Below are 20,028 nucleotides of genomic sequence, written 5' to 3'. Positions count from 1 at the left end.
CAGAAGGAAAGGTGAATATATTCATTACTCCTATTAATTAATATTGAAATCATCAAAAGTTATTTCTTTGTGTATCTTTTTTTTTTTTTTTTTTTAAGGTTCTTGGTTTACATAAGCAGGAAGGCTCAGAGTTTGGACATTTCCATGAAAGCAAAGGCCATATTTGGAAACTGTTAGGATTAATTGGAGGCATCCATGGCTTTTTCTTAATAGAAAAATGTTTTATTCTTCTGGTATCACCAAATGCTGAGGTATATTTTAAACTTTATTATTCTGTGCTTTAAAGCTTCTTAATATTCATCTTTTATTTAAAAAGTCCATGTTGAAAAGTAGTTGACATCTTCATAAAGTTCTCTGTAAGGGATGGGACTCTGATTTCCAGAATACACACATCATTCTTAATGGCAGCTTCCCTACAAGTATGGTTATTAATTTTTTAAACCTCTATTGCTGGCCTGTTAAGGTACTTGTTAAAACCTGCTCTTTGACCTTCGTGGCTAGTTTAGAAACAGGAGACTATTTCATGTCTGAGAATGAAGGGACCCAATGGCCTAGCTACTAATCAGCATTTTGGATGTCTTTCCTACCCAAAAACATATAAACATGCAGGCAAAAACTTTGAAAACTCACAAAATTACCCATCATTTTCTAGCCTAAGAGCATTTAAAATTATAAAAACAAAGAGCTCAGAAATGGGATTTGTGGCAGATCTTTTTTTTTTTTTTTCAGCTGAATAATTGCATCCATTGTGCCTGTATTTGATCAATTTCTATGTCTGTGATGAAACGTAAAATGCAGTATGGTTTTTTAATGGATTTGTTTTGCTCTTACACATTATCCTATCAGACAATAGATTAGCTGGTGGGTTGGTTAAAAAGATAAATGCTTGCAAACAACTCTAGGAGACTAAAATATAGCAATTTTTCCTTCAAAGTCCTAGGGCTCTATATCCTCCATGGTTTTCCACTTATTTTCTGGCTTTCTCCTTGTTCACGTAATTTATAGTATGTGTGCTCAGGGAAAACTTTAGCAGCCTTTTAAAATATTCAGCACTTGTTTATTATTATTCCTAAATGTTATCCAAGATCCAGATTCTATGCATCAAAAAATAAGATGGTTTTATGGATGAACAAAGGGATGATAGATGAAAGAAAGGTGGTAAAATGGTTGTAGTCAAATGTTAATGGTACAATCTTGGGAGTATTTGAGTGCTCTCATTACAGCTCTTTCAGCTTTTCTGTGTATTTGAAACTTTTCACAGTAAATAAAATGCTATAGAAATTTTCTTTTTAATGAAGCAGGGTTTTTCTTTGTCCTGGAGCTCAAGCTAGGATGCTATAGTAATTCAGAAATTAGGAATGTAGCTTTGATTGTCCCTACCCTTGGGCGCTCAACAACTTAACCTCCACAGAAGAGGTTCTAATCTCAATAAGCACAAAAGACAATAATAGATCCCCTTTGCCACAATAGATTAGCTTTCTCAGCCTGGGAAAATTAAATGACAAAGTCAACATATCAACCTGTGTGTAATAATTAGAAAGGTAACCAGGATAGAAATGAGTGAAATAAATTCTGGCCATCCAAAAATGTAGAGTTCATTCAGATTGTCCTTGAATTTGTCAGGGAACTTAAAATGAGTTTGTTTGTTTTTTTTAATAAGTTTTAAGCATAGAATTTCAAGACTCATTATGTTGAGTAAAATCAAAGAATGCAAATGTTTTAGAAGATTCGAGTGCTTTAACTGATGAATGCATTTCTGAAGATATTAAGGAGTTCTAGGGTATAATATAGTTTCAATTATCATCCCTTTTGGTATCCCCATCAGAAAGAATTCAGCATTGAATTTTGTAGTAAATACAACTTTTCAGTAAATACAAGACAATATAAAAACTACCACCACTCAAGTCTTTTAAAATCATAACTAGACATACCTAAAGTTTCATTCTGAAGTCATTTGGAGTACGAATGATGTTTCAGAGCAGTCCTGTGCTTTTCCAAGGTGAGACATTTTAGTAAGTATTTATCACGATGAATTCTCTCAATGCTTTTTCTGTGTGTCACCCACCACTTTGGCCATTAAGCAAAGTGTTAACTAGAACCATGGAATTGACACAGGCTGCACCTGTGTTCTTCTGGCTTTGGTGCTAATTTTAAACCATCCTCATCCAGCAGGGTGTATCATTGGTTAATGGGCATGGGGGACACTCCCACCATCTTGTACTCAACTCTGAACTAAGTGACCAGTCAGGCAGAGGCAAATCTGCTTCAACACTCCAGTTGGTACGTTACTGATCTGAGGTACTCTACTGATTTGATTACCTTCTTTCCTTTATTCTCTGATGAATACATGAAAATCAGTAGGCTAGATAAACAAAATCCACTCCTGATTTGCCTTTCTTAACCATGCTAAGTAGTTTGGAAAGCTTTGCCAAGCACCCACAAGCTGTTTTAAAGGGGGAAAAAACTTTTCCACAAATTCAAATCCTTGCTATCTACACCACTTTGAAACACATATGGTCAGTCTGACAGTACATTTATCTTGATCATTTTGTTTACAAGTTTTCATAAACCACTTGACCTTTAGGTTTTCCATCCTGAGTAATCCTTAGCCATGACTAGATGGGGCCAAATAATTGCTGAGCAAAGAATTAGTGCATCTAGGAGTGGGATGGTCATTTTATATGGCAGAAAAGAATTGATTCTGGCACATAAGCTGTCTTAAAATAAATGGCTTCTGTTACATTGAGTTTTCTGGGACAAATATTCCCTGTGAATTTGCAAAACACAACCTTCAGTCAGGTTTAAAACAAAAGTTCCCACTCTTTTTTTTTTTTTTAAGATTTTATTTATTTATTTCTGAGAATACACAGAGAGGAGAGAGAGAAACAGAGACACAGGCAGAGGGAGATGCAGGCACCATGCAAGGAGCTTGACGTGGGACTCAATCCCGGGTCTCCAGGATCAGGCCCTGGGCTGAAGGCGACGCTAAACCACTGAGCCACCTGGGCTGCCCCAAAGTTCCCACTCTTATTCTCAAAGTAAAGGGACAGGAAAAAATATGAAAGTAAATAACAGAAAGCTTGCCTCCTCTAACCAAGGCCTTGGGGGAGGTGTTTACAGTTCAAGGATAGATTCCTAACCGAGTAGAGATAAGTAAGCTGAGCCTGAGACATTGCCACAGCTAAGAGAAGTCTGCTGGTAGATTGTGGATCTAGAGCTAAACTCAAATATGAACAAAGCCATCCCTTTAAACAAGTAATTTTGAAAGCCTTATTATGTTTATTGCCTAAATACTTCACATGTGGCTTGGAAGAAGATAATTTCAGGCTGAGATTAGTTTTAAAATCACTTTCAGGCTGACTTTATTCCTTCTATTTCAGTGAAGAGGTTTCAGAATCCTAAGATGCATATAAGCAAATATCTGATGCTTAGTGAGTTTTGAATTTTTTATAAGATTTTATTTACTTATTTATGAGAGACGCAGAGAGAGAGACAGAGACATAGGCAGAGGGAGAAGCAGGCTCCCCGCAGAGAGCCCAATGCAGGACTCTATCTCTAGACCTGAGGATCATGCCCTGAGCCGAAGGCAGCCGCTCAACCATTGAGGCACCCAGGCATCCTGAATTTTGAACTCTTTGAATATGTTAGCTCACTAAGAATATATCATTATTCCTTTCGTTATTTTAGCCCTAAGATCAACCTTAAATGAATAGAAATAATATGAACTTTTAGGACTGTTTGGTTCAAGTTCCTGGTATTTCAGGATGGAGGGGAACCCCTAATTCTCACCAATCAAGGAGTCTTGGATGCTTGCCTCTAAATTCCTTTACATAGTATAAAGGTTTTTTGGGGAAAAAATCCTAGAATAAACATTTGAAGTCCTGTCTTTTAAGAGAACTATAGAAATTTTTTTTTTGAAATTTTTTATTTTAATCAGGCTTTCGATGTAATGTAAAAAAGGTTTTCTTGTTCACCCTGTATCTTTCGGGCCCTACCTTACTTCTCAGCCAGTTATCCCAAAATAGCCCATTATTGCATCTTTTGAGTAGCTCCTACTGTTGTAATATGTGGATACGAGTTTACTTTCTCTGTTTCACATTTTTTAAAAAGATGCTTATGCCTCTCATTAAATTTGTCTCAAAATTCTCACAACTTTGGGCAATGGAATCATGAATAAGCTATTTTTTTGGAAATTTATTTATTTAAGTTATTGCTACACTCTATGTGGGGCTTGAGTTCATGACCCCAAATCAAGAGTTGCACACTTTTCCAACTGAGCCTGCCAGGTGCCCTTGTGAACATGCTTTTAAGTGGACGTGTTCTGGGATGTCTGGGTGGCTCAGTTGGTTGAGCGTCTGCCTTAGGATTGGGTGTGATCCTAGGATCCTGAGATTGAGCCCCACCTAGGGCTCCCTGCTCAGTGGGGAGCCTGCTTCTCCCTGCTTGTGCTCTCCTATCTCTCTCTCTCTCTCAAATAAAGAAGATCTTTAAAAATAAATAAATAAAAATGAAAAAATAAAAGGACATGTTCAGTTGGCAGATACAGGTTTCCCTCACCATCCGAAAACAGAGCCTTCCTGTGAGTTCTTTTGTAAGCCAAAATGGTAAAAGAGTGAAGAAGCAATTACCATTAATTTACATGGAAAAACAGGTGAGCATCCCCAGACACAAAAAAACTTACCTGTCTTAGGACTTTTTAATATCTTAGGACCCATTTTGCTAACAGGTGCACATGATAAATCAAGATAAAGCACCAATGCTCACAGATAATAGGTCAAAGCTCCGGTGGCTTGATGCTGAGATGCTGAGTGGAGTTCCTGGGGAACGAGCTTCAAGCACCACTCACTGCTGCTGCTTTAGCCTTCTACCAAAAGGAGGCTGAATGCTGTTTGTGTTTTTTGGCTTTTTTTTCATAAAAGCAAAAATCCTCTTTGGGCTTCTTTCAGTTAGTGAAAACAGGTCCTAGTGTAGGTTTTTCATAAAATCAAAGGCGTGTAGTATGAACTTAAGAAAAGCGGAGGCTACTTATGAAAAGTCTTCTTTTTCACATAATAGAATGAGAATCTGAGGCACAGGGATGGAAATGACTTTCCTGAAATTGGAACATGAGTCAGTCTCTGAAATAAAATCACATCATCTGAACTCCCAGAAGTCAATTTCTAAGTCTTAATTCTCTGTCTTAGGAATGTATTAAAGAAGTTTAAAATGTATGATATTTCTCTTTTGTAAGCCTGTTGATTTACTTCCTTAATCGGCAAGATTCTTTCACTCATGGGCAAAGCCCCCAACACAGAATATTATGCTATCATGAATACTGTGAGGCATTGCATGGGTTTGTTCTCTCTCTGCAATATGTGATGTGCATCCGAAAATGAATCCTAGACCTGCAGTCCACCATACAGAAGTGTTAAATTAGGTCAAGAATCAAGAATCGGGTTTTTTTTTTTTTTTCAGCTTTTGGGTTTTATAAGGCTTCCATAATTTAAGAGCCTGAGTTACAGCCTGTCTCAGGAGCCTCCAGCTCTGTGTGGAAGGTTCTGATCTACATAAGAGTGCTATTTTCATCTAAAGGTACACAGTGCCAAAGGTTTCCTTCTGGCCCATCAGCTTTCCCTTCTATGCTTGCCTCTGAAATTTCAAAGTTCTAGTACACCTTAGAGTATTAAAATGTTTAAAAGTCCACCTTACTCTCCAGATGTTTCACTTTTACAACAAAATGATGAACATTGCTGATCTCTCATCAGTTATTTTTAATTTAAAATAGAAAAGCCCAGAAGATTCACAGGCAGCTGAAATTCCTGGAGGCAGTATGACAGCCTCCAACAGAAAATGTGAGTACCACTTTTCAAGAGCTAAACATTAAATATAGAAAGCACCACAGAAAAAGGTTATGTCTGCTTGAAAATAGTGTGTGGAAATCATACAGATTTCTCACTGGGTTTGTGTTTCATCATTGCAGCCTTTATGAGAAAATGTTTAATACTCATTTCTAGGAGTTTTTCACACACACTGTGCATTACATCAATCTTATTCCATTCTTTAAAAATGATTTTTCCCTAAACTGTTTAAAACTGATCCTCTGAGGACTGCAGTTAGTGTAAATCTGTATGTAGTTATCAAGCCTCCTTTAAGATCATGAGCGCAGCATACAGGATAGACTTGTGGAATCACTACATTGTGCCCCTGAAACTAATGTAACATGTGTCAACTAAACATCAATAAAAAAAGTTCATGCTTATGTGATGATTGAGCCTTTTACTTCTTTCTCTAAGAAGTCTGGAGATTTCTGCACAGTCTACTGAAATTTAGTGCCAACATCTGTTAATGTGTGATGTTGTCACTGGAATGGTGGAGTTCAAGTGCAAGATAACTCATCAATCGTATCTTATTCTAAATCACCTGTTCATATAAATTCTAACCAAACCTTTTCTATGATTTTTCCCTATTTCTGAATTTAATATACCCATTTGGTATACAATTTTGCTTTCAGGACATGGCTAGTAATATTTCTCCTTCTAAATCTTTAGTTCCAGGAGAGATTCTAGAATGCCTGGCACCTAGTAGGTCTGCAATGGACATTTCTTCACTATTGATTTTGAAAGCAAAGAAGAGGAAAGAAGGATACGCCCAGGCACGTTATGAGTGTGGTGGCAGATGCTAGGTCACGGAGTAACGATGGTCCTACTCAAGTATTTTGGAGGCCTCGTATCTTTCCACTTCAGATATCAAGCTTGGCATACAGAATGCACAGTGAACAAATCCAAATTTGATTACTCAACTGCCCTTTTCCAGGGACATATTGAATTAGGTTCAAATATTTGATTACTTGTTTCACATTACCTCATTGGTGGAACTCAGCTTGTGTTTCAAAAGACAGGATGTGAAAATCCTACCCACAGTCTGATTTAAATAAACAAATAGCAAAATGATACAAGGTCCAGCCCATGCTTCACCATGGAAAACCTCTGATAAGTTAGAAATGTGGAAATGAATCTGACTGCCAGGTACATAAGCAAAGATAAAATATTATTGATAATTCTGTAATAAGTACACTAGATTACCAGTGAATGCTGGTCTTATCTTCCACCGAATAATATTTAAATTATCTTAAACAATATGTACAGTGTGTTCCTTGAAGTTTACATGCAAATATGTATATTTGCCTTGTGGCTTGTTACATGTCCATGATATGACATTTAGAAACCCATAATTGGAGGTAATAAAATAAGGGATAACAAAAATAGGGGCGCCTGGGTGGCTCAGTTGGTTAAGCATCTGCCTTTGGCTCAGCTTATGATCTCAGGGTCCTGGGATAGACCCCCAAGTTGGGCTCCCTGCTCAGCAGAGAGTCTACTTCTCCCTCTCTCTCTGCCTCTCCCTTCCACTCGTGAACTCGCTCTCTCAGATAAATAAATAAAATCTTAAAAAAAAAAAGGACAACAAAAATAGGTCACACTGTTAGCAGAGTATAAGTTGAGTAAAAATTTTCCACTTGAATATATGCTACAAATATCAAAAACTACGTAAAAGTACATGGAAATCACAATTTATTTGCATGCTGCAATGTTGCCAAATGTATTACTTTAACTTGTTTTATTTTCGCAAAGAAGAGCTTTATTTCTGAAAGTTGGCAGCAAAGTGACCTGATAGGATGATGAGATTCTGAGAGCTTCCAGGCCATGTCAATAAGAAATCCCTGAATTCGATAATTTGATATTTATTCTGTGTTTCTATGATCATTGCTTGAAATTTTCTCATTTTAAATAAAGAGTAAAATGAAGTAGTAAACCACAAGAAGGATATAAGTTAGTTTTATAGTAATAGGTCTAAATAAGCCATGAATTTTAGAAGTGAAATGCTTGTATATATCAATAACTCTGTCTCCTGGCTGATAGTCTGGGCTATATCTGCCGTTTACTTCATTGAAGTTATTTGATGGTATGGGATATGAAATGAGTTGAACTGTATTCCCCAAATGAAATAGAAAGCCATATTATAAAACAGTGCCCCTATAGTCTTAGACCATGTAACAGAAACCAGGAGGTAACCTCTTTTTATTTTTTTTAGAAGATTTTATTTATTTATTCATGAGAGACACACAGAGAGAGAGAGAAGCAGAGACACAGGCAGAGGGAGAAGCAGGCTCCATGCAGGGAGCCTGACGTGGGACTCGATCCTGGGTCTCCAGGATCATACCTTGGGCTGAAGATGGCACTAAACCGCTGAGCCACCCGGGCTGCCCACCTCTTTCTATTTTTACTGAGTATATAATTATTAGAATGTTGGGTTTAGTTCTAACAGCAACAACAGCTAGTGTTGACATCAGGCACACAGTGGATAGAAACTGAGTAATTAATGAAGTTTTAGACTATGGAAATTGATTTGAAAGGCTATTCTTATCAAATGGATACCTAAGTGGCTTATTGTCAGGATAAGTGTTATCCACGGAGTACTTTTTGAATGTATTAATTGTTCAATTGCACAAGGGGGTTATACTAATCTAAAATGTCAGGGTTTTTTTTTTTTTTTTTTTTGTATTTATTTATGACAGTCACAGAGAGAGAGAGAGAGAGAGAGGCAGAGACACAGGCAGAGGGAGAAGCAGGCTCCATGCACCGGGAGCCTGACGTGGGATTCGATCCCGGGTCTCCAGGATCGCGCCCTGGGCCAAAGGCAGGCGCCAAACCGCTGCGCCACCCAGGGATCCCAATGTCAGGGTTTTTGAAAACAGAAATTCTGTCCATGAAAAGCTTGAACCCAATTATGATCAAAACTATGATATTAGTTATTTCAGTGACTCTCTACTAATCAGATAATGTATATTAGGCAATGGAATCCCGTGAAAACAGCTTCTCTTTATTTTATTCAACATCCAGCTGGTCTAGTACTGAAAGTTATTTTTCAGAAAGACAAACTAATTGTTCCAAGGCTAATTTGGGGGCCAGCAGAGCTGATAGTGGTTCTGTGGAGGTCACAGCAGGAGAGTGATCAAGATACTTTGGGAGGGCCATGAGTGCCAACCAGAAAGGGGAACTCAATGAGCAGAAGATGGCAGGAATGTACTCCAGCAGACTCATGCCAGGGACAGTCTGACCCAGAGACAGTTTTGGAAAATAGCCTCCATTTTAATGACATTCTACAGGGAGGGTCCTAAATTATTTTAAAGTGCTTTACAAAAGATGCACATGGAAAGGTCATTGATGGTATTTTGGAAGGCTATAATGATGCTTCAATTTTTTTTTTCTCCTGGGGTAGTTGAACAAAGTGACATAACAGTGAACACTGGTGCATAATTTATCTCATTACTAGTCAGATCTGTTGAAAAAACAATGACCGTACAGCCTGAAGTGTCAATTACCATTTTTGTGTCTCCAGTCTTGACTTATTTTAAAAGCCGAAACAAAGTGGGGTTGCTTAATTTGGTGCAATTTAAGAATGTCTAGGGTGGGTGGGAAAGTTGGTTGTGTGTGAAGGGTTCCGGGAAATGTCTAGAGCCCTGTTAATGCTTCTCACACCTTTATTTGGTTCTTTAGGCAACACCATTAGCTTGCTAGCAATAATGATACTGGTTGGGGACAGCCTGCATAATTTTGCTGATGGCCTCATGATAGGAGCAGCCTTCTCATCTTCATCTGAGTCGGGAGCAACCACCACGCTTGCTATCTTGTGTCATGAAATTCCACATGAAATGGGTAAGTCGCGTAGGATCATGGCTGTCCCTGCTTGTTGAGAAAGCCGTAGTGTTTTTCTAGCTATGGTCTGTGGACATCTTTTTCCAACACACAATTGAAGATGAATACTTTCCATTCATAATTTATTTAAATGATTAGAAGACAACTGGAAAAGTAAACTTCTGTACCGTGGGACAAAATTCATTTAGACTCTTTATGATGTTTACCTAGGGTCAGAAGTCACTTGTTTTGGATTCTGGAGAGTTCTATATGGAAGAAAGTCATTGAGAGAAACCTCGTTTTAAAGAACTTTGGCAAGGACTTTAAGATCTGCATATTAAATGTGGGGAAAACATTAAGAGGGGAACTTTACCCATTATGTCAGCAAACAGGCCAATGAGATAAAATAACATTTAAATTAAAGCCAAACCATGGTTTCATCAACTTGATTTATATAAAATGTCTAAGGCCAAGCATAAAATTGAAATGACAGGCGTATGGTAGCAGATGCACAGAAGGCTCTTTTTCTGGATAATCTTAATAGCCCTGTAATTCAAATTCTGCCTCCTGGGAAACAGGAAGAGACAGACTAGGCATTTCTGAAACAGGCCCAGGAACAGCAGAGGCTGGCTCCAGGCACACACATGACCTAGAGAGGGGGCTCTTGTCAATCTTATTACCCCCACTTCCAGGTCTACGTTGACCTTTTGGGCCACCCCAACCTCTGGTGTTCAGTGTCTACTGCCCGAAATCCTGTCACCAACTCACCATCCACCCTTCCTAGAGCAATTTACCCAAGAACCTTCCTGAAACCATTAAAATGTAGCTGGTCCAGGTGCCGTATACAGTGGCCTTGCTTTTTAGACATCATAATAAAACCACAGAGGAGTGTGACAGTCTATGGCAGGCCAGCAGAGACATTTTTAAGACCTGTTCATAAGACCAACTTGCAATAGAACTAACGAACTGAGTAGCAAGACTGTCTCTTTATTGAATTTCAGGCCTCCTCTATCTCCCAAACTAAGAAATAGAGGCTCTCAGATCAAAAGATCATTCTTCTTTAGGAGGAAAGGTATATAGAGAATAAGATCATTTTTCTATAATCATCAAGGCAGTAAAACATTTTCTAAAGGAAAAAATTTGTTTTCCTAACCAACTTTGCCAATGATTTTAAAATCTCATATTAAGTAGTTGTCTGTTTCCCCACAGGAGTTCTTGCAGACATAGATAACAAAAGCCAATATAACGTGATTTCGCCTGGCAAGTTTCCAGGCAAAAAGGTTTTAAAACCCTGAAACAGCAAGTCCTTTATTCTGCATTTATCTAAGTTGCAAATGTCACAGAGTGCCAGGAAATAAAGAATATGTCATGGTTCTCCCGGCGTATGTTATGTTATCTTAAGGAAAAGTAAAAGGAAGACAACTCTTGAAATGTAACTTCCTAATTGTATAATAAGAATCCTAGAGAAATATCAGAAAATGTTTTATCAACTGGTCAGTAAACTTTGCTTATAAAATGGGCCCCAGTTGCTGAAATTTGAAACAACCTAGTAGCAGATTAATCCAGCAAAGTCATCATCAATTATATAATGATTATATTTTCTTTTTCCCTTAAATTTTAGGAGACTTTGCTGTACTCTTAAGCTCTGGAATTCCTATTAAGATTGCCATCCTTATGAATTTTCTAAGTGCTCTAACTGCCTTCATAGGACTATACGTTGGCCTCTCTGTATCCACTGATCCATGTGTTCAAAACTGGATCTTAACAGTTACTGCGGGGATGTTCTTATATTTATCCTTGGTGGAAATGGTAAGCTTTGTGGCTTTTCTATGTTGTTTTTCTAAACTCTGAAAATGTAAAACAGAGACAAAGCCATAAAATAGAAGGATAGATGAGAAGAATATATTTAATAATATAAAAGACTAAGGAAATATTCTGTGTAATCCAAGAAAGTAAGCTGTAGGCAGAAGAAACATAATTTGAGATACAGAAAATATTGACATCCTTTTAGTGAAATTAAGTGAAATGAATGAACCCTGTAGAACTGCCAAAGAGTGATCATCAGTTCATTCTGCTCCAGCTTTGCATCTCTACATAATGCTTATCCTTCTAGCTGAGGAAAGCTCTATAAAACAGCTACCTATATTATTTATGCATTGGAAAATAGTTCAACTAAAGTTGTCATTAAATTATTTAGCTGTTTGACTTAATTAACCAACTGTATTTTTAAAAATAATGATTTCAACTTTAAGTTTTACTTACCAAAGGGCTATCATGCTGGTGAAAAGAGAAAGATTATACAATCGAGTCTCTAACATTACAACATGTGTTTCCGAGAGTGGTCCTTGCGGACACTAATGGTAACTCTGTTATCACTTTTCGTTCTCTCTAATCTCTTGAAGCTGGAAATTTTTACTTTTTTTTTTTTCGGCCTCTTAAATTCTGGAATCTGCAAAATAAACCAATCTTTTTTAAGGTCCCCTTCTATTAGACTTGGTACAACTTAGATGTGTTCATTTAAGTCCTAATATCCTTTCTTCTGTGTTGGAATCATGTACATGATACAGATGAATGAAAGAAATATTTAAGAGTGAAAATCAGTAGAAATCCAATCCAAATGGAAGGAAGATGTGTGGTTACATGAATCCTAGAGCAGAAAAGTAAAATACGCAATATTGAAGGTAATATGTAGAACAGGACCCTTGTGATTGACTTGTGATAGGGCAAAATCTTGCTATTGTCCTGGAAGTAAGTAAAGAGAAATGTTTCATGAAGAAAAAAATCTGAAAGGCAGGAACCTGCCCTAAAACAACTAGATAACCGTGAATTCTGGAAGTAGAATTCAGTAAGAAGGCTCTTCAAGTAAACACAACCATTTTATTTTATTTTTTTAAATAAATTTTTATTTATTTATGATAGTCACAGAGAGAGAGAGAGAGAGAGGCAGAGACACAGGCAGAGGGAGAAGCAGGCTCCATGCACCGGGAGCCCGAGGTGGGATTTGATCCCGGGTCTCCAGGATCACGCCCTGGGCCAAAGGAAGGCACCAAACCACTGCGCCACCCAGGGATCCCAACACAACCATTTTAAACCTCAGTTTAAATACTTCTTTTTGGTTGTTTTTCTTAATTCTCCTGAGATTCAGATAGAGGAGGCAAATGCCAAAAGGTACTTCTGTGTTTAGAAATGTTCTTACATATTATTTACGATACTCGGGGAGTTTCCTAATCTTGATGGTGAAGACAGTGCTAGTGGCGCAAGTTCAACCCACCTCTTCTGAGCCCCAATCCTCAAGCCAAGCAAGGTCAGTATGACAATCCTGTGAGCCTTCCACTTTGAGAAATCTGGATTGCTAGCCTTGCATGGTGGCTTCAAAAGAACTTTGTCGCTCATCATTGAATATTGCAAGCTACCTTTTGTTTAAAAACGTCTGTGTATCAGTCCTCAGATTCACTCATGAGTCTCCTGATTTTGTTTTCTGCTGCTAACTTCCTCTTTATGACTCAACTGGGGGCAGCTGCTGTATTCTTTTGAAGTTTATTCTGTTTTCGTTTGTTTGTTTGTTGTTTTTTTAAAGTCTGGATCTCTCTTCAACTATGATGGATGTATATTTATCTAGTTAATGCTTTTTCTTTGTTAGAGAGTCTGATCTCCTGAAACAGACCTGAGGACATTATCAGGAACCATTTTTCACGTAGAACCCTCAGCTAAATACATGATTTTCCCCCTCACTCTTTTCTCCCCTTGGTCTTGTAAGCGTAAGCAATCGCTTGTAAGAAATGTGGAAGATATCCTCTGAGATTCCAACTAGAATGAATCTTGACCTTGTTGCAAATTACTATTGGCCAAGGAAAAACTGGCAGCCTGGCAAGAAGACAGGAAAGAAAATACTCTGGAGTTTCCTGGGGCTACTTCCTATAATCCAGGTCGCCTGCTCTCACGGCCTTTTGAGTAACTTCTAAACAAATAGGACTCTCACAGAGCAGCAACTTTAACCGTTGCTGTGCTCTGGGGCTGTGCCAGAGAAAATAGTTTTTTGTCATTTAAAAGGAAGAAAACAAGGTTTCAAGACTGTAAAACAGCAAAGAAAATAAATGACAGTAACTAAAGAGTAAGGGGGGGGGGGGGGATACTCTCATACACTGGTTATTTCCTAAATGCTGGAAATTTACCAGGCACCTTCTAAGCAGGGCTAATGTGAAAAGACTAGCTACATTTTTGTCTTGCTTGTTTGTTTCAAAGAAATTGGGCGTGTTATTTCAAACTCCCAGAAGAAAAAGAACTAGGAGCAAAAAGGGGGCCATTAGCAGCGAAGTCAGCAAAGCAGAAAGTCTTCACCAGGGAAATCTGGCAGCCTAAATTCTCCGAAGGGGTATGGCCTTATCCAAGCACACTGACTCTCAGAGGCATTGAATGGTTTCTAAGGGAAGTTTGGAATGAATGCAGGCCTGGGTGGCCAGAGGCAATTCATTCTGTCGTAAAGATCAGTGTGCTAGCCTGGGTTTGCCCCAAGCAGAGGCTAAAACCTTTATTTTTACTTTTTAATTTTTTTTTATTGGAGTTCAATTTGCCAACATATAGCATATCATGCAGTGCTCATCCCACCAAGTGCCCCCCCTCAGTGCCCATCACCCAGTCACCTCATCCCCCCGCCCAACTTCCCTTCCACCACCCCTTGTTCATTTCCCAGAGTTAAGAGTCTCTCATGTTCTGTCTCCCTCTCCGATATTTTCACTCATTTTCTCTCCTTTCCCCCTTTATTCCCTTTCACTATTTTTTATATTCCCCAAATGAGTGAGACCATATAGTGTTTGTCCTTCTCCGAAAGACTTACTTCACTCAGCATCATACCCTCCAGTTCCATCCACGTTGAAGCCAATGGTGAGTATTTGACGTTCCTAATGGCTGAGTAATATTCCATTGTATACATAGACCACATCTTCTTTATCCATTCATCTTTCGATGGACACCAAGGCTCCTTCCACAGTTTGGCTATTGTGGACATTGCTGCTATACACATTGGGTGCAGGTGTCCTGGCGTTTCACTGCATCTGTATCTTTGGGGTAAATCCCCAGCAGTGCAATATGCTGGGTTGTAGGGTAGCTCTATTTTTAACTCTTTAAGGAACCTCCACACAGTTTTCCAGAGTGGCTGCACCAGGTCACATTTCCACCAACAGTGCAAGACCTTTAAAGGCAGATGTGAAGGTGATTCACCCGGGAGGTGATCCCAGGGGCAGGAATAAAGGGCAGGTAGAGTGGAGCAGAAAATGATAAGTCAATAAAATGATGCATTTTTGTTAAGTCGATCTCCGCTCTTGGGGATCTGCCAACAGGACCTTCTGAGGTGGCTCCAACTCCATCGTTCAAAGCCCAGGGCAAGAGAAAGAGGAATGCAGGGTGGGCTGAAGCAAAGTTCTGTGCAAAACTAATCAACACCCCCTCGGAAATGGTCTCTGGACCAGTGGCTGAGCATCAGAGATGAGAGGATATGAGGAGCCACCCTCAGGAGCAGTAGCCAGCCAAAAAGTCAGGAAAGACTTAATGCTTGATAGCTGGTGAATCAGGCTCCAAACCCTATTGGTCTGGAGGCAGTATTTGATATTCAACCATCTTTGTCCTCTGGCACTCAACTTTGATTCCCCTCATCACCTGAGGAGGTAATCTTGGCTGACCCAGAGTTCTCTCCTAGAAGGGCAGCCCAGGTCTTCCCTGATGGGTCTGCTTTGCCCTGGTTGGGCCATGCTTCCTGCCAGCCCCCTAACTTATGGTAGCCAGTGGCAATTACTCCCACCAGTTTGATAACATCTATCTCTGCTGGTTGATCTATTGGGAGGAGGGGCTCAACCCTACTCATGGGTTCAGGTTCAGTGGAAATGCTCCCTGGTGTGTTTTCAGAAACAAAGATCTGTGATCTGACAGTGCTAAACTTTACAGGAATAGGAAGCACAAATTTTATCAGTGGAAGAGCTAGCAATGATGGTGGACCATTGCTTCATGATTTCTTTTTCTGCTATTTCTCTGACTCCCTTCCTTCTATTCACTTTGCATTAATTTTCTGCTTATTTTCTGCTTTTGTGAAACAATGACATATCATTGATTTTAAATCTTATCTTCCTTTATTTTTCTTAAGATTGTATTTATTTATTCATGAGACACACACACAGAGAAGAAGAGACACAGGTGGAGGGAATGGTAGGCTCCATGCAGGGAGCCCAATGTGGGACTCGATCCTGGGACTGTGGGATCACGCCCAGAGCCAAAGGCAGATGCTCAACTGCTGAGCCACTCAGGTGCCCCAAATCTTTTCTTCTTCTAAATTTAAAGCTGTAAGTTTAAAGCTTTTAAAGCTATGAATTTCCCATAAGCACTGTTTTGCTGAATCCCATGTATTTTAATATTCTGTGCTTCTAATACCAATAACTTTGAAACGTCTTTAAATGTCTCATGTAACTTTTTTCTTATAAAAGTATGGCACCTAATTGCTCAATATTTATAACTTTTAAGAGTAGCTTTTAGTTATTTAATTTAATTCCTTCACTGTTAGAGAAATACTCTATATTATTTTAGTCCTTTGAAATATTTTAAAGTATGTGAATTTTATGGCCCAGTGTATGGTCTATCCTGATAAATGCTCTCATCTCATTTGAAAAGTCCATGAGTTCAGCAGTTGTTGGACATAGAGTTCTGTGAATGTCATTTAAGTCAGACTGGTTGATGGTTTTATTCATATTTTCAAATTCCATACTGATTTTCTTTCTTCACTTGTTCTGTCAATTATGAGGGAGTGATGTTAAAGGACAGACCAATGTTTGTGGGCTTACCTATTTCTTTCTTGGTTTTATCAATTTTGTTTCATGCACGTGAAGCTCTGTTATTGCATGAATGCACATTTAGGGTTATCATGTCTTCTTGATTGAATTGACACTTTTATCATGTGGAAAGATCCCTCTTTACCTCTAAGAAAACTCTTTATCTTGAAGTTTCCTTTGTCTGATGTTAATGTAGTCACATCTGCTTTTCTGCTTATTGTTTGCACAGGACATCTTTGCCATCCTTTCATCTTCCCCTGTCTGTAGAAAGTAAGTGGTAGGGTCTTGAGAGAGTATTTGAAGTTCTTATAGAACTGTAAGATAATAAACTTGTATTGTTTTAAGCCACTACCTTAGTGGTAATTTGTTAACATCAACCATAGAAAACTAACGTATCCCTACTACTACTCCTTAACTACCAACCCTGGTTTAGATGTGCTTGGGAACAGAGACAGCTATGTAGGACTGTCTCATTCTATTTGAGAACTGGAAGTTCCTTCTAAGAAAAGTCTCAGAACTAAAAAGTCCTATTCACCGTCTCTAAAGTTTACAAACTTTCTCAAATAGAAGGAAGAGACAAGCCCTGGAAGTACTATTTTTCAGCAGTTCGGGTAAGAGGCTTTATTTCTAATAAATAGGATTTATTATTTAAAAAATAAATTAACTCATTTGAAAGAACATAAGAGGTTATGGCATGGGAAGGTTTATTTTGGATCTGAAGCAAGTTTCAGACCTTTAGGCATTTTTCCTAAGGTTTTAGATCCTGCAAAACTGTTTCCATAACAACAAGTCCCTAGAAACCTCCAGGGACTATCACCACAGATGTAAGTAGAGATGTCCCCAGAATCGGCGACAATCAGAACTGGACAAGTGCCCAGGACTCAATACATGAATAGCACCCAAGCTGATAGTGGAGAGGCTGTAACTCTGAGAGGTAGGTAGCAGAGAAGGAAGTGCTGAGCTCACCAGTTCATGCCAAAACAAAATGAAACAAAATGCAGGTGCCCCCTCCATATACACCAAGGCCAACTAATTGAGAATAGACCTTATTTCCAGCCGCCTCCTCTACCAATCTCCCTAATTATGTAGTTCTCTGGATCTCTTTCCCTCCCATCTACACTTTGTTTGTTTATTTGTTGTTTGAGGGAATGCTCCTTTAAAACTTCTCTTCCTCTTCCGGATTATAACTAATGTTCTGACTTCACTTACATAATGGGGGAGAAAACTGCAAAATTGAAGAGCAGTCTAGACTACCTTGTGGCTCTATCCTCTGGGAAGTATCTCCTTGGAATAGTATCACAGCCAGACTTGTGTCTAGAGCATTCTCCAATTTCTAGATATTTTTTCTTGAGTGAAAGGCAGGGTAAAGAGTATTTTGAATCTGACCTCAAGATCCTCTGCTTTTAAAATAAGCCCAAACACACAAAAATAAGATCTATATATTAAACCCAGTCAATAAGTAGGAATTAAGTCAGAGGAAGAGCATCCATTGGCTTCTCTATGTTTATTTTAATTCAGCAAATCTAACTAATTCATGATAGTGGATTGGGTGAAAAGGACATAAATTGACTGACAAAACTGTCAACTTTCTAGCAAGGCATCTCATCTTTTCTTAATCACCTGACTACAAAATTAAACTAAAATAGAATCCTATACTTTTAGGATACTGATTCTTTCCCACTTCCCCATTATTCTTTATCTTCCAATTTATTGATTTTGCTGGAGTCTTGCTTTCTCAGAGAAACCTAGATATATCCAATGTAATTCAGTTAATAATCTACAATCACCAAGTTGGTTCTGGTAAGAGTCATTTCTCCCTCCAAAAAAACTATTAAGCTATCTTTTCTTTGAAGTTTGATAGTAGCAAGGTGTGATACCCTTTAAACAATATGCATCTATATAGAAAGCAGATATTTTATTTGGAAGATAAAAATTACTTGATATACATATTTGCTTTCAACACATATTGTACTGAAATCAATGAGTGCAACTGACATCATTTAAAATACTCTTTCTGTGGGGGGAAAATGACAAGCATTTAAAAACCTTTTCAGGCAGCAAAATTAATGTAATTTAACATTCACAATTATTTCTTCACAATAGCAAGAAGTATGAATCATACCAACAATTTTGAAAGATTTTTATTCTCTTTCTCTATAAATCTTTCAAGCTCTATGCTTAGATATTTTCTACTGAGAAAATGGTTAATAGACCCAATTTGATCAATGTTGAACCCTGTGATTTCAAAAAACTTGACCACCAGAAACAATTGTATTTTTCTGCTCCTTGCATTTTTTTCTCTTCTAACCAGGCTCTCAAACCATGTGCATGCATATACATCTTCCAAAGTAATCCATTTCTTAGGAAAATATTAAAGATGGCTAATGACTCTCTTTCCTGAGCTATGCAATTAAGAATTTGCCTAACTAAATCACTTCCCCTAAGAAAAAAATGGAGACATGAACTGTTAAATCCAAGTTAAAAGAAAATAACATCCTTGTCTCTCTGAGTTGTATGTGACATTGTGGTCTTTGTCTTACAACTCAGTTTTCAAAACAGGAGATTTTATTTTCTGATGTAAACGGCTCCATAAATTCCCTTGGAAAGATAAGATCAGGAAATCAGAAGTCTACAGTATCCTGTACCTGAATATTTAAATAAAATATCTAATGCTGCATGTTAAAAAAATAACCTTATGATAAGCCTCCTCTTTGGTACCTTCACTTCGGTGATCCCAAGTACAGAAGCTTGTGATCCTTGCTTTCTTTCTTGCAAGAGAAAATTAAAACTGCTCTATTAAGTTGTTTTGTGAAAAGAGCTTCTAATTTAAAAAGACAAATTCGGGGATCCCTGGGTGGCTCAGCGGTTTGGCGCCTACCTTTGGCCCAGGCACAATCCTGGAGTCCTGGGATCGAGTCCCATGTCGGGCTCCAGGCATGGAGCCTGCTTTTCCTTCCTCCTGTGTCTCTGCCTCTCTCTCTCTCTCTCTCTCTCTCTCTATCATGAATAAATAAATAAATCTTTAAAAAAAATAAAATAATTAAAAAGACAAATTCAAAAAAGGACTTGCGTCAACGGGAACAAATCTCCCAATTTTAGGAGATGGTCAAGTAAACATAATGATCTTTGTTGAGAGTGTTACTATTAGTAATCAAATATGATGCTAAAATAGAACACACATTTTTTTGTCATATAGAATCTGTGAATTTTATTTCAAGACAGTATTATTATTCTGGCAACTGCTTTTACCCCCATGGAATTTCTAATTCCAGTACAATTAACATACAGTGTCCTGTCAGTTTCAGATGTACAATATAGTGATTCAACAATTCTATACATTACTTAGTGCTCATCTTGATAAGTCTACTTTTTAATCCCCTTCACCTGTTTCACCCATCCCTCCCCACTCATCTCCCCTTTGGTGACCATCAGTTTGTTCTCTCTGTTTAAGAGTCTGTTTTTTTGTTTGTCTCTCTTTTTTGTTGTTTATTGATTTTGTTTCTTAAATGCCGCATATGAGTGAAATCCTATTTGTCTCTAACTTA

General features: G+C 38.1%; 1 protein-coding gene across 3 annotated transcripts in view; it reads left to right on the top strand.

Moving 5' to 3' along the window:
- SLC39A12 (solute carrier family 39 member 12) overlaps window positions 1-20,028 on the top strand; it is a 73,311-nt gene that overhangs the window by 33,461 nt on the left and 19,822 nt on the right. Inside the window, exons 8-12 of one of the 3 annotated variants that reach the window (XM_025445364.3) lie at window positions 99-251; window positions 2,170-2,280; window positions 5,765-5,831; window positions 9,534-9,692; window positions 11,293-11,480. In XM_025445364.3, the coding sequence (XP_025301149.1) occupies window positions 99-251; window positions 2,170-2,280; window positions 5,765-5,831; window positions 9,534-9,692; window positions 11,293-11,480 (678 nt within the window). The remainder of the gene's footprint in view (window positions 1-98; window positions 252-2,169; window positions 2,281-5,764; window positions 5,832-9,533; window positions 9,693-11,292; window positions 11,481-20,028) is intronic. The other 2 variants (XM_025445367.3, XM_025445368.3) reach the window with 2 other exon arrangements.

This window comes from Canis lupus, chromosome 2 (genome assembly GCF_003254725.2).
Source record: "Canis lupus dingo isolate Sandy chromosome 2, ASM325472v2, whole genome shotgun sequence".
NCBI lineage: Eukaryota > Metazoa > Chordata > Mammalia > Carnivora > Canidae > Canis > Canis lupus.
This window is presented reverse-complemented; position numbering and strand designations above follow the sequence as displayed.